The sequence below is a fragment of the Gadus macrocephalus genome, chromosome 4, assembly GCF_031168955.1.
Source record: "Gadus macrocephalus chromosome 4, ASM3116895v1".
NCBI lineage: Eukaryota > Metazoa > Chordata > Actinopteri > Gadiformes > Gadidae > Gadus > Gadus macrocephalus.
The window spans coordinates 16,605,648-16,620,647 of record NC_082385.1 but is presented as its reverse complement, the minus strand read 5'-3'; the positions used below and the strand labels follow the sequence as shown (position 1 = coordinate 16,620,647).

Here is a 15,000-nt window from a genome sequence, read left to right as displayed (position 1 = left end):
GTGTGGAATTTCACAAGCTAGCACCATGGTTACAAAAAACAGTACTACAGTTACACAGTCCAGCCACCAGATCAAAGCTGTGGACCTTTCACATACACTCGCCAATAAAGACCTGCTCTCTCTCTCTCTCCCTCTCTCTCCCTACCACTCTCTCTCAACATCTCTTCCTCTCTCACTCTCTCTCTACCTCTACCACTATTCTCTACATTTCTACATCTCTACCTCTCTCCCCCTACTTCTCTCTCTATCTCTCCCTCTCTCCCTCTACCTCTCTCTCACACTATATATAGTGTTTTTCACAACACTATAGTGATAAATAATGACCTCCTAATGACCTCCAATTGACCTACCTGCTCCTATTGACCTCCCTGGTACTTATGACCTCCTAATTACCTCCATATGACCTCCCAGCTCCTAATGACCTCCCTGCTCCTTATGACCTCCTAATGACCTCCCTGCTCCTATGACCTCCTTATGACCTCCATATGACCTCCCTGCTCCTAATAACCTCCCTGCTCCTATGACCTCCCTGCTCCTATGACCTCCCTGCTCATTATGACCTCCTTATGACCTCCCTGCTCCTATGACCTCCCTGCTCCTATGACCTCCTTATGACCTCCCTGCTCCTATGACCTCCTAATGACCTCCCTGCTCCTATGACCTCCCTGCTCCTAATGACCTCCCTGCTCCTAATGACCTCCTAATGACCTCCCTGCTCCTATGACCTCCCTGCTCCTAATGACCTCCCTGCTCCTAATGACCTCCTGATGACCTCCCTGCTCCTAATGACCTCCTAATGACCTCCCTGCTCCTATTACCTCCCTGCTCCTAATGTCCTCCCTGTGTAGATCCTCTGAGTGAAAGCATCTCTCTCATGACGCAGTATTAACTTAATCAACCGGTCAATTCAATGTTGGGACTAAAGAACACCTCTCCTCCACCAGGTGCTGCTAGTGTTTGCCAAGGAGGACAGTCAGAGCGATGCCTTCTGGTGGGCCTGCGACCGGGCCGGTTTCAGCTGCACCATCGCCCGGACCCCCGAGGCGGCGCTGGAGAGCTTCCTGGCCCAGCACCACGAGGTGGTGGTGGTGGACGGGCGCCACGCGCGCTACTTCCAGGCGGAGGTGGTCTGCCAGTAAGTCCTTCCCTCTTTACCTCCTTCCTTTACCTCTCCTCCTTCTTCCTTCACGGTGAGAGCTGAGGAACAACTCTCCTCTGACTCCAGTACTGTTTCTACTGTCGCAGTCCGACCAATCGTTTTTTTTCTGCCAAGGTGCTTTGGTGGCTGTCTGTTAGCACCACCTGTTGGCCAATGAGAGAAACACTTCTCAGACTGGACACGATGGTAGACTTATTCAACCTTTATCTATTTATTTAGCAAAGACTTTAACTCAAAGATTGGGCTGCTCTGCCTCACGGTACTGTGTGGTAAAGTAAAGGAACTGTTCTTGGAGGATCTAACAAGTGTTGAGTCCCAAACCAAGCCCTCTGCACTCACCCCTCCTGCCACCTCAGACTCTCATGCAATGCAATTACTTTTAGTATTTGTAGTTAAGTCTCAGACCCCGCCCATAAGGGCCAAAACGAGCCGTTTCCCTTTGATGCGGTTCAGGAATATCTCCGTAAAGACGGATTCATTGCAAAACTGCATCGAACTGTAGAAACGCTGTAGTACACATTACACATTACAGGCCCATTAGGGGCGCTGCTTCTGATACAGAACTCCAGCAAAAAAAAGAAGAGAATGAGGCGAGCATGCGCATAAAGCCTGTGCGCTGTTTAGAAACAGTCCGAGATGAACAAGTAACAAGGGCGAAAACAATCTTTTACCCTCCGTTTTTCTTTGATGCGTTTCAGGAATTTCTCTGTAAATACAGACTCATTGCGAAAAACGCATCGAGTTGTCGAAACGCTGTAGTACATATTTAAGGCACTGGTTCTCCACAAATAATGGGAGCGCATCAAGCCTGTGGCTATCCAGCCTGCGCGCTGTATACAAAAATTCAGTTGAGGAGGAAATAGCAGTTGTTAAACCTTTTAGATTGAGCAGAAATACTTTTTAATGTACAGTTAGTAATTCAATTTACCATGGGGCTGTATTTAAAGCTACAAACACAACGCAACTCTAACGTCGCCCAGGTGGTGGGAAGGGCAATGACGTCATCAATTGCGTTTCAGGCGTTCACACGAATCCAAACCCGAAACCGCATAAGTCTGTTTTTATTTGAATCCACCCCGTGACCTGGTTTCAGAAAAGTGCATTTTCGGGCACAGGATCCGCCGGATCCGTCTGGACGGTCTTCCCAAATGCACAAGACTTATGCAGTTTCACCAAAGAATCTGCTCCGTGTGGACAGGGCCTCAGTCTCTCAGCAGGAGAAGCTCAGAGCCAGATATAAATACTGCTGGCTCTGGGTTGCCCTTAAGGAGTTGTCATTTCCTTTGTACGTAGTTTGGGTTCTTCCTTGGCCAGCTGTTTCCGCGTTTACAGGAACAGCTGGCCAATGCATAGAGGAACAGTCATGTTCAGAATAAATATCTGGTGTAATAAGTGTTTATTGATATGTTGATAACTGCTATTAAATGCTGGGAAAGTAAGATCTCAGGTATTGTCTACCCTTAATTATATAGAATAATATTATTTAATTGATGGGGTAACACTTTGGCATTGTCATGTCATTTATGTCATCATTGCATTGTCATTATGATTAACTAAAGTTAATCATTTAGTTAATGATTAACAACTCATTAACAAACATTAATATACATTGGTAGATGACTGATGTGTTGAGCCTACCAGCCTAGTGGACTGTAACTAGTAGGCTGATCTGTCAATCATTAGTCTGGTAGCATTCTCCCACTTGCGATGTCCCAAGAGGATCGATTTTGACCTGGCTTGTAATGGCTAATCAACACCACGCTTAGTGGTAAAAAGAAAGGGGTCCTTTAGCAAATACTCAGCATGTACAAATGGATTTACATTTTTGGTCAATGATAAGTTCCTCTTTACCGAATGGGTTACAAGATTAATGTTTTATTAATGATTAGTTAATCATTAATCATGGGTGGGAAGCAACGAAGTACAAAAACCTTGTTCAGAGTATTCAGATATCTGTACTTTACTTGAGTAGTTATACAACTTTCGACAACATTTTACTTTTACTCCCTACATTTTAACAAAAAAGTCTGTACTTTCTACTACTTTCATTTTCAAAACAGGCTTGCTACTGTAGTATAAAAGGGGATATATTATGAAAACAACCCGTTTTCCTGGGATTTGGGTCTCTGGTGCTCCCACACGCCTACAAACTTTGAAAAAAGTCTGTACATGATTTTTTGATTTTTTTCATAATATCATCAGAGGCGCACATAGCTTTTGGCCGTGATATTAGATATGGTATTATATAAATACCTATATATTATATAATAGTATTATAAACGTATTATATTATAAAATAGTATATAGATATAGAGCTCCGGGAATCCTCAAACGGCAAAAATCACTTCTCCTCATGCTTCTCCTCCATGCTGTGGTTCACTCTGACAGCTCATTGGTCAATATGCAGCAGCTCATTTGCATTAAAGTTACAGACACCAGAAACAGCGCTTTCTGAAGGGACTGAAACAGGGGGATAGCGGTAGGCTAGATTTCTTTTCCTAAAAGCTATTTCCAGCAAACAGCTTCAAAAACATGTTTTCGGGAACTCATATACTATGTTTACTTGTTGGTAAAACACCATTATATGTCTCATTTAATGCATTTGAGGGGAAGTACTAATATTTCTTTTATTTTGTATCATAGCGCGCCTTTTTTAAAATTAAGACAGATTTCACCCTGATTGAATCGGACGATAAAGCAAACAAAAGACGGTCCCTTGGGGTATCCTTCAGTGCATTTCACACACGACAGACATTAAATGACTTAACAGGAAAATGACTTAAAAGATGGAGATGAGAGGGAGCCTTCACAGAGGAATGGCGTCTAGGAGAGAACTAGTAGCGAAGTGAGTGAGACTGGACCCGCAAACGACAGAGCAAATCAGAGCAGCAACACAATGTCCACGGTTTGACGCTCTAGGGACCATGCTTGGCCAACTTGTTGTGTCCTGTGCCTAAATGATTTTGGTAATCCTTTACTTGAGTAAAGAATGTGTGTTCTTTGGCCACCGCTGTCATTAACTAAAGCCTTATAAATTACTTCAAATTTCTACCTTTGTTTTTACAGAGGGATTGATCGAACGTAATGACAGGTTACTATATCACAAATGTTAAATACACCCGAGTGCTATGCCTTCAGACCAGTGGCGGCTGCTGGTCTTTCAAAGAGGGGAAGCTCATTTTCGGCCTACATCATATAAATTGTCAATTTATTTATATGTAAATTCTGCTCTCCGTTCCTTTTCAAGGAAATGCTCTGTGACCCTGTCATACCAACTGTATTTTCCAGTGACTTTACCATTGTCCTCTCAATGGCCAGCAGAGGTAGGCTGCTTAAACGGCCTTGGCCCATTGTGTTATGGGTGTAGGACTTAAGCCTCTTTAAACAGGAGAAGCTCCTTTCTACACCTGCAGATGTAGCTCCAAATGTTGCCACTAATGAGAACAGTTTTTAAAGTTGAGGCATTGCACTGACCAACTTCATGTCTTTAAGGAACACCAAGAAATCACACAGCTTTCCCCTGTCACCCTGCAAGTCTAGATCTGAATACAGGACTTGAAGTTCAGACCTCAGGATCCCTGAATCAAAGTGATGGCCAATTAACAAAACAATATTAAACTTGAACATTATCCAATGACCGTCGACCTTCAACGCACTAAAAAAAGCTGTTCTATGCAGCCCTACTGAAGTTGATGGACGCTGAGCATCAAAAGGCTAATGCACTATGACGTTACGGGAATGTATGTGAAGGAAATCGATTCAGTCGACCTGCGATCTCTTCGAGATGGACGTGTTCCAGCGGATTTTTAGTCAATGAAATGTTAACACAACAGTATATATTTGACCATTTAATTTAAGTAATTTCCCAATGTGCTAAAAATACAGCGTTTAGTTTTCCCCAAAGCCCAGCGAAAGATAATCTCTCCTCTTCCAAGGTTCACTCATGTGATGCTTCTCCATCTGCCTCACTCCTCCCTCAGCTCTCCTCCCCTCTCGCCTCGATCTCCTCCCTCAGCGATGCTGCGTGGCAATCTTCATGTTCATCCTCTCACCCATTCAACATCCTCTCCCCCCATCTCTCCATTTTTTCTGTAAACGGTCTTCAGGCCTGTCGTTTAATGATGGGCATTCTTGAGAGGTTGAGAAATCTCTAAAATAGGAATTATTCATTTATCCACAACCCGAAAGAATGCAAAACAATTGTAACTGCTCATAATTTCGGTTCATCAGTTTTTCCCCAATGCAAAAAAAATAAAACGATGGAAACCTTAAGTTTCCACCTGTTCTTACGGATCTTTCCCTGTTCTGTCCTTCAGGTTAATCCGTGCCACTAAGCCTTCAGAAAACACGGTCATAGTAGCTGTGGTGCCCCAGAAGTAGGTGTGCTTTAACTACTTAATAACACTAATAACACAACCTTAATAACTTAATAACACAACCTTATTAACCAGGTTGTGACTGTGTTGTGATTCATGAATACTTGAAGAGGCTCTATGCTCTATGCCCATATGTTTGGGCAATGATATTAAGTCAGTGTGCTACTCATGACTATAGATACACATATCCATATCCACATGATGCTGATGTGTTGTCTAACCTGTGTGTTTGTTTTGTGTTGTTTAGTCCCCCAGACCAGGAGGAACCCTCTGTCTTACCGCTCCTCTGTGCAGGGTTCAGCAGAGTATGTCCACTAAATGAAACGATAGTCCTCTTGACCATCAATCGCATTGCAACCGCCAACCTCTGCACACTGCTGGAGCAAACTTTCTTTTGACACACCCAGAGGCTGATTAGCTTTTGTATTATCTTCTTAGCTTTGTTATTAGCTTTTTAGCTTTGTTATTAGCTTTCCTAGCTTGCCCTATACGGCGACTTACATCTGTACGTTATATGTCTGTGTGTAATGAGAGAATGTTTTACCGAAGCTATTTTCAAGCCGTGTGGCCGCGGTGTGTTGTCCTCCTAGCGCTTCGTGGAGAGCAGCAGCGTGGCAAGGTGCTACAACGAGCTGCTCCAGATGCAGCACGGCGAGGTGCGCTGCCACTTCAAACTCAGGTACGCAGCGCGACCGCGGACCGTGCCCGCAGGGGTCAGCACCTCGAGGGAGGGATCAACAAAGGTTTAGGGGGTGCCCCCGGTGGCTCACTGGGTAGAGCGCCGACCAATTAGGCCCAGTCCTTACTGCAGCAAAACCGGGTTCGATTCCTGCCCGTGGTCCTTTGTTGCATGTCCTCCCCTCTCTCTCCCATACATTTCTGTCTATCTCACTCTATCATAAAGCATAAAAATGCATTAAAAAAAGAGCTTTTCCATGTGGTCGTCGGCAGGGCCTGTAACTCGGCGTTCACAGCGCTTGAGCAGTGTGGCGAGGCGGTGGAGATCAGCAGCGAGGACCACATCATACAGGTGAGGAGCGCCCCAGCGCAAACACAAAACACTTGGGAGTACTGGGATCGAATTACAATAGGTGTTTATGATTAGTTCAGCCTGAAACCCAACGTTTGAACCAGTGTCTGTCGACTATCTGAATGCATTCCTCTGTCACACGTCTGGTAGATATGTTTTAATTAAGGGGCGGAGCTACATTCCTGTTTGGGCCATCGCTGTCTCTGCTCGCTACAATCAGATTGTGGGTTGGGGTTCAGCAAGAATGTTTGATTGACGTTAACATGGTAACCTTAAATGACCAATCCCAACTTGAGTTTTTCCCATAGAAAGGGGGGAACACTATGAGTCCATATTTAGACTTGTTTTGGGTTTGGTGTCCCTTCATCACAGTTCAAGTCTGAAAAGGTTTAACAGGCTATATGTTAATAGAAAAGGTACTACTCCTCCAGTAATCCTCCAAGTAGCATAGCGACTCTCCCCCTTCCCGACCTAAACAGCCTCCATACTGGTCTTATCTCCCTCAGTATGTGAACCCGGCGTTGGAGCGCCTGATGGGCTACCAGCAGGGGGAGCTGGTGGGGAAAGAGCTGCCCAAGAGCGACAAGAACCGGGCGGAACTCTTGGACACCATCAACAACTGCATCAACAAAGGGAAGGTCTGGGGCTTCTGCTTCTCCTATCAGCTCGTCCAAACGTTGGGATCACGGTGTCTCCAGGTGGCAGGAAGGTTTGCAGTGGTTTGATTGTTTGTTTGTGTTTTGTCTTTGGAGGAATGGCAGGGCGTCTACTACGCACAGAGGAAGACCGGAGACAGTATGAAGCAACACGTGAAGATCACACCGGTCACCGGCCAAGGAGGGTGAGGCTGCCTTCCTATTGGTCCGTTACCAGTGTTGGTGGTTACCTTTAAAAGTAACTGGTTAAATTACAGGATTACTGCCATTAAAAAAGTAACTTGTAAATATACAAGATTACTGCCATTAAAAGTAACTTGTTACATTACATGATAACTAACCTTATTGAGTAACTTGTTACTATACAAGATTACTGCCATCAAAGGTCCCATGGCATGCTAGGTTTACAGTGGATGTATCGCAATGGCTCAGATTCATAATATCATCCGGAGGCGCACACAGCTTTTGGCCTTCCTGTAAAAAAGCTGTGTGCGCCTCCGGATGATACTATGAATCTCAAAAGACTGCGTTGGCTTCTCCGACGTCTCTGGTTCTTCCACTTCCACGTCAATCTAAAGCACAGACTGAACGGCGACATGGAGCAGGGGAAAGGGATTGTTGCCATTTGCGGACTCCCGTTACTTCCATAACGAGACTCGTAGTGGGGGTTAGCTCGGCCATGTTTGGGAAGGAATTGGGGTAAAGGAACTTTTGGCTTTGACTAGCTGAAGTCCAGATTGAACAGTGATATGGAGGAGAAAGGGATTGTTGCTTGCGATTGTTGCTCGGGATTGTCTTCTACCGGAGCCCCGCTGCCGGTGCCCCGCTGCCGCTGCCCCGCTGCCGCCCGGCGACGGGGCTCAAGTGTGAGACAATCCCGGGCAACAATCCCTTTCTCCTGCATGTCGCGGTTCAATCTTGACCTCAGCTAGTCAAAGCCAAAGCCTTTCCCCCCAATTCCTTCTCAACCATGGCCAATATAACCCCCACTACAAGTCTCGTTGTGGAAGTACCAGAGACGTCAGAGAACCCGACGCAGTCTAGTCTTTTCACCAAATGGGAGCTTTACGCAAACCTTACCTTATGTTGCGTGTTATGCGCCATAACACTAACAGCAGAACGGAACACACATGTGCCGCTTAAACGGTCGTAGCTCATTGTCTCATTGGCGGGCCAAATTCTCTGGGCGGGCAAAGCAGAGAAAGGGGAGGTAACAAATCTCTGTATGACGACATACAGGGAAAATTCCAAATCTGCGCGTCTAAGCTTTGATTTTTCAAAGGCAGAGCAGGAAACCTATTGTTTGTTTTACACCTAACGCTATTTCTAGCTACTGGGGGACCATAGGCAGGCTAGGGGAACTCATATTAATGTTAGAAAACCTCCAAAAGTGAATTTTTCATGCCATGGGACCTTTAAAGTGTATTTCCGGTGAAAATTGAACCCAGGATCTTTGTTTTGGCATGAAAACCCATCAAATAAGCCCTCCAGATACCTTTTTCATTGAAAATCGAGCATTAGAGTTTGCATGGCGCAATGTTTGGCGTCCATGTTATTGGCTTGGGGCATTGAGTTTCGCTTCCAAATCTGCATTTTTTAACCACTAATATTGTTAAAAATACAATGAACGATCTCTGGTAGACCAGTGGCTTATTGTTTTGAATATGGACATTGAGACGCCAATCGAGATGCTGATGCAGACGGATCACCGTGTCTGCAGTGCTCATTTCGATAAGGACCACTTCATCATTCCTAAAAGAGCTGCTGACCCAAAGAACCCAAAAAAAGTGTCATTGAAGAAGAATGCTATTCCACGAGTGCAGCAAATGGCTACGGATAGACCTGAGATAAAGTTGTTTGCTTATTTGTCGTGTTATATATGATTGTTCACAATTGGTGTGGGGGAGGATGCGTCAGGAAACAAAGTTATAAGTCCTATAAGCCCTAACTTCTTTCGAGAAAGTGAAAGATGATCTTGTGAGTTGTCCAGGTGGGCTAACCTCGATTAATTGTGTATAAGGAGTTGGGGTGGTAATTTTCGGACCGCATCAATCATTTTCTGTGTAAACCTTGTAGAATAAAGAGTCATCCGAACATTTAACAATTGTGGTCATATGTGGTCATATATTTGTGTATTAACGGTAAATAACATACAACAAACAATCTTGTATCTGATGATGGAAAATCGGAACTGTAAAATGCTGAAAGCTTAGTATGCAGCATTTGTTTTTTAGCAACATAAACGGATCTTGCTCTGCTGTTACCAATTGGGTCAACATGTAGGCTACTTCATTCAACTCTCAGAACCATTCAGCCCCCTTTTTTTGACACCTTGAGGAGCTTCAATCGATAGATTACCTTTTGGTTCACCAATTGCTTTAGTAGTATTGGGGGGCAATGCTGCACTACAATGGCAATAAAACTCCTGGCTTTAGCCAATGCATTGGACTTCTTCTTGCGACGTTTGTTTTATTGTTTGTTGTATGTTATTGTACCAATATTATACAAATATATGACCACAATCAATTTTTAAAAGTTCGGATGACTCTTCCTCCTCCACACCAATTGTGAAAAATCATATAACATGACAAATAAGTAGGGGTGTGACGATACACTCAGCTCACGAGACGAGACGAGACACGATATTGGGTTCACGAGAATGAGACGAGACGAGATTTTAAGAAAACTACAATGACAAAATATATGACTGGACCAACACACAATTATTTAACCAAGTCGCGCATGCATTTTGAAATGTTTTATTATAACTCTTTACATGCATGAAATTGAAACTAAAACTAAAATTTATAAAAGTTAAATTAAAATAAATTAAATTAAATAATTCACTTTTTTTCAAGTGCAAACAATATTATGTGCAAAACCAAATCAAAGTACCCAAAATGTACTTTGATTAAATGTATTCGTTTTCAGGGTTATTCAGCCTCTTCTTCTCCTCACGACCGCATTGCATTGTGGTATACGGGAGTAACATGTAGGCTACATCGTATGTACACTCAAATTTTGGGTATTTTAAGTGCACTATATAGTGCATGAAATTAACCACTGAGAATTCGAACACCACTACAAAATGGCGAGCAACCTATATAGTACACTATATCCGTGATAGGGAACGACTTCGAACACAGCTTATGGCTGCTTTCGATGCTTCCCCTGCTTCCCCTCCTCTTCTTTTCCTTCTCCTTCTTTAGGTTCTGGCAGGCTAGATGTAGCAAAGGTGCATTACTGCCCCCACAGGCGACAAATAGAAGTTTGGATAAATCACAAATCTCGCGAGACCGATTTTTAACGCGACGGGTAATATCGTAGAGTTTAATCTCGCGAGATCTCGTGGCACGAGATCTCGTCACACCCCTACAAATAAGGAAACAACTTTACCTCAAGTCTATCCGTAGTCACTTGCTGCACTCGTGGAATAGCATTCTTCTTCAATGATACTTTCTTTGGGTTCTTTGGGTCAGCAGCTCTTTTCAGGAATGATGAAGTCGTCCTTATCGAAATGAGCACTGCAGACACGGTGATCCGTCTGCATCAGCATCTCGATTGGCGTCTCAATGTCGATATTCAAAACAATAAGCCACTAGTCTACTAGAGATCGGTCATTGTACCGCGATGGCAGTCTATGGAAAGTTTCTGGGGTGTAACTTTTCATTTGTTTCCCACAGCTGGGGAAAACACAAACACGAACCATATCTCCATCTTGACTTCAAACTGTAGATGGGTCATCTTCTCCGGTGCTTGAGCTGTCCTTCAATCTATGCGTTAATCACGTGTGCAGTGCGTCTTATGTCAACAACGTGCCATGCTTGATTGTAGCGAACAAATATTTTTTAACTGTAACATATGCAAGTCCTTTAATTTACGTGTCAACACTTGCTATATATTATTTAGAAATATAAATTGCATAAATTATAAATTCCAAAACTTTCCTCCTTGAATTGACCTCCGGCGCATTCGGCAATCGACTTGTGTGGACTTCCTGTAAACACGGACCTACCGGTAATGCTTGTTAAACTGTCTTTTTAAATAAACTCTGGGTTTGCAAACTACGTTTTTTTTCTTCGTTTTATGTGTAGGGACCCTTCGTCATGCTACTGCAGAGGTTTGGTGCTATTTTTAACAATATTAGTGGTTCAAAAATTCAGATTTGGAAGAGAAACTCAATGCCCCAAGCCAATAACATGGACGCCAAACATTGCGCCGGGCAAACACTAATGCTCGATTTTCAATGAAAAAGGCATCTGGATTATTTGATGGATTTTCATGCCAAAACAATGACCCTGGGTTCAATTTACGCCAGAATTACACTTTAAAAGTAACTTCGGTAACTGCGTTGCCAAAAATGAAAACCTCTTTCTTATTACTTGCAATTTCATATTGTCGAGAAGGGGTGGTAGGCCACTGTAGGTCTATCTTTAATAGATAGACTCTACCGGACCACCACAACCTGTCGTCAAAAAAGTAACCTGGATTCTCTTACACGTTACTTTGTAGTCACTGAAAATGTGTTGTATTGTTTGATTACAGGAAGATAAGACATTTTGTAGCTATCAAGAAGGCCTATGGTGACAACAACAAGCAGGTTAGTTAATATCTGAGTATTGTTTGAATGGTTCTCCATTTGGATAGTCCCCACTAACATGGAACCAGTGCTGTAAGTCTGCACACCCAACCAAGGGTACCAAGGTGTGTAGACTGAGGTGGATCAAACACATCGATGGTTGGGGTTTCTCTTAATAAATAGGAGCTGGCTCAAGCAGTGGACTTTAATGGAATATGTCCAACCCCAAGTGGAGTGTTCTTATCTTTAAGGCGGTCAGAGAAGTGAGAGACGTCTTCAGGACACAACCGTCTATTTATCCAGAGTGTGTTAGTATAGCCTCCTTCTATTCTCCGCTGTTTCCATCCAGAACCCTAAATGCAGACCATGGTTTACACTCTGCGTGAGTTTGTTTGAATATAAACCAGAAACCTTCAACAGCTTTCGGGGCCATTGTTATTTCGTTTAATGACACCATAATCTCCCATAATTCCTGGGTTTACCGAAAGGAATGAACTCCAGTTCATTTTTAAACACGTTTGTGCGTCACAGCCCGAAAAAGTCCATTAGCATTGGCTGGGCTAAAGCTAGCATCCGTGTGTCATGAGGCGTGTTTAAGTTGAGCTAATCCTATTTATGCGATGGTGCGACCACACGGGAGACCGCACACACTTCATAGAAAACAAACCCAGCGCGAAAAATGCCAACCCACGTGTATTTTAGAAACAAGACTAATCGTGGAGAATTAACTGAACTGTGTGATGGAAATTCTGATTCGGGTCCCTCTGCTCTGTTTGGATGGATGTTTACTCAGTAAGACCTCTGTGTAATGGATACCCATTGGGTGGATGATATCGTACTGTGCATCATTCTGTTACACCAAATAAAGCCTCGGTCACTGTGCGCTATTGAGTGATTGGTTGAATTATTTATATTCCCCCACAACCCCATTTCTATGCACTTAACATGAGTTTACTATGCTGCCTATATTGAGATATTATTTTATGTGAATTGAATTGTTATTGATGTTACATTCTATTTTGCTATTATAAATGTTTACACTATCACTCACTAACACACTCTCTCACAAACTCACTCACTCACCACACACACGTGGATGCTTCCACCTGTAAATACAAGTTGTGTGTGGTGTTGTTGAATCCTCCCATCCCCACTACCCCACCATCCTACTCCTTGGGGAGAAGCAGGGCCCCAATTGATGCCCCTCTCTCCTCTCTCCCTCTGCTCCCTGCGTCAGGCCTGCACGTCTCAGCGGGACGAGCGGGGCTGTGAAGGCCCTCTTCAGATAGGTCATCCTCATCTTCATCACAATGTCTTTGGGCAAGAAAAAGGATGTCTGCATGTCAAAATGAGGCGGCAGTAGCACAGGAGGTAGAGCGGGTTTACTAGTAACCGGAAGGTTGCTAGTTTGATCCCCGCTCCTCCTCGCTGAGGGGTCGAGGTGTCCCTGAGCTCAGCGGACGCCTCACCCGGGCTGCTCCTGACGAGCTGGCTGTCGCCTTGCATGCCTGACGCCGCCGTCGGTGTGTGAATGTGTGAATGAATGGTTGTAAGACGCTTTGGATAAAAGCGGCAGCAAAATCCCCTAAATGTAAATGAAAATGAGTGGTTCATTATTAGTATGATTATTGTCATTTTGATTGTAATTTGGTTCGATAGTTCCATTCAGGCAGTACAACATGATAGTTGACTGCATGGCTGTTGACTATGACTGTATGACTGGATTATATATCCGTACTGTGTATATATGGTGCCTCGATGACAGTATGTTGTCCATGAGGTTCACGGCGATGTCCCTGGTTGTCTCCGCGGCAGAGTGCCAGTGTCAGCGTCACCGGGACAGGAGGAAAGACTCGGTGGACAGCCGGTCACTGAGCTCCCGGGGCAGCGACGGTAACAACATTTATAAATGTATTCACATCAGAGCCCCAATCTGTTCCGCTCTCACACCTCAGAGTCAGTCTCTATTCAGAGGCTGAAGCGCTGCTCACACCAGAGGTGTATCAGGGTTTTGCAACTGATTTGAATTTGGATTACATCTGGATTCCAAAAGTCATCTGTTTGTATGAAAGGCAGAGCATGTTCACAGCCATCCAGCCTGGTCCCACTGAGGGGAGGAGAAACCCCCCTTTGATATGCACACGCATGTACAGGTCTCAGATCTGTACCACATTCATGCTCTCCCTCTCTCTTTCTCTTTCTCTCTCTCTCTCTCTCTCTCTCTCTCTCTCTCTCTCTCTCTCTCTCTCTCTCTCTCTCTCTCTCTCTCTCTCTCTCTCTCTCTCTCTCTTTCTCTTTCTCTTTCTGAGAGACTTGTTTTGAGAACAGATTACATGGTCAGAGTATGTTGCTGTGTCTTTGCTTGTTTCTTTACGATTGTTCTTTCTTGTGTGTTTTGTCGTATTTCTTGTACATGAAACATCATTAACCATTCATTCAGAATCGACCCGTAACAACAAGCAACAATAAGTTCACTAGTAGAACTGGCAGACATCGAGGGGAATGAAAGGTGTCATCACTCTATCCCCCACAGCCCCCACCTTACACAACCGGAGGTACTCCTCCGTCGCAAGGATCCACTCCATGACCATCGAGGCTCCTATCACCAAGGTAACACCCTCCCGTAGTCACCACTCACACAAGCTTTTTACTCAACCCTGCAACCATTGCTTTTGTTCAGAACAATTTGGAAGGATGCACTCGCACAAACATTTATAGTATAGAATACAAATAATGAAATTGTTTAAAACTTTTTCCAGAGACTAAATAGGGAGATGCACGAAGTTTTAATCAGTTATCATACCACTTAATTGGGGACAAGTTTGCACCAAATTAATGTCTGTAAATAAGTGGTTTCCCCAGTGAACCTTCTTGTGTGAGTGGGTCTGTGCTCAAACGCCAGAGGAAAGCATTACGTGTGTTGGGCTCAGTGGAACATGCTACTGAACGTTGTGTGTCCCTTAGGTCCAGTATTAGACGCTAATGTCTTCAGCATACACCCACCGATTCCCATGAGGCCACACGCTGGGGGTCGGATCCATGACATGAGTGCCTTGCTGTGATATAACTTCACATTTTACATCGAGTCATGAAGCAGATGCTTTTATGGCAAAGCGTTTTTAAAGTAAGGCTGAGATCTTAGGAAACTATCCAAACACGGAGTCACTCACTATATCATGCATGCCGAAGCCTTCATTCTC

General features: G+C 44.0%; 1 protein-coding gene across 1 annotated transcript in view; it reads left to right on the top strand.

The window, feature by feature from the left end:
- The window catches only part of pde8b (phosphodiesterase 8B), a 32,784-nt gene that overhangs the window by 7,776 nt on the left and 10,008 nt on the right, over positions 1 to 15,000 (top strand). The window contains exons 3-13 of the mRNA XM_060050583.1: positions 945 to 1,135; positions 5,476 to 5,535; positions 5,783 to 5,840; positions 6,126 to 6,214; positions 6,487 to 6,565; positions 7,072 to 7,203; positions 7,318 to 7,406; positions 11,767 to 11,821; positions 13,038 to 13,089; positions 13,616 to 13,693; positions 14,334 to 14,410. Of these exons, the coding sequence (XP_059906566.1) occupies positions 945 to 1,135; positions 5,476 to 5,535; positions 5,783 to 5,840; positions 6,126 to 6,214; positions 6,487 to 6,565; positions 7,072 to 7,203; positions 7,318 to 7,406; positions 11,767 to 11,821; positions 13,038 to 13,089; positions 13,616 to 13,693; positions 14,334 to 14,410 (960 nt within the window). The remainder of the gene's footprint in view (positions 1 to 944; positions 1,136 to 5,475; positions 5,536 to 5,782; positions 5,841 to 6,125; positions 6,215 to 6,486; positions 6,566 to 7,071; positions 7,204 to 7,317; positions 7,407 to 11,766; positions 11,822 to 13,037; positions 13,090 to 13,615; positions 13,694 to 14,333; positions 14,411 to 15,000) is intronic.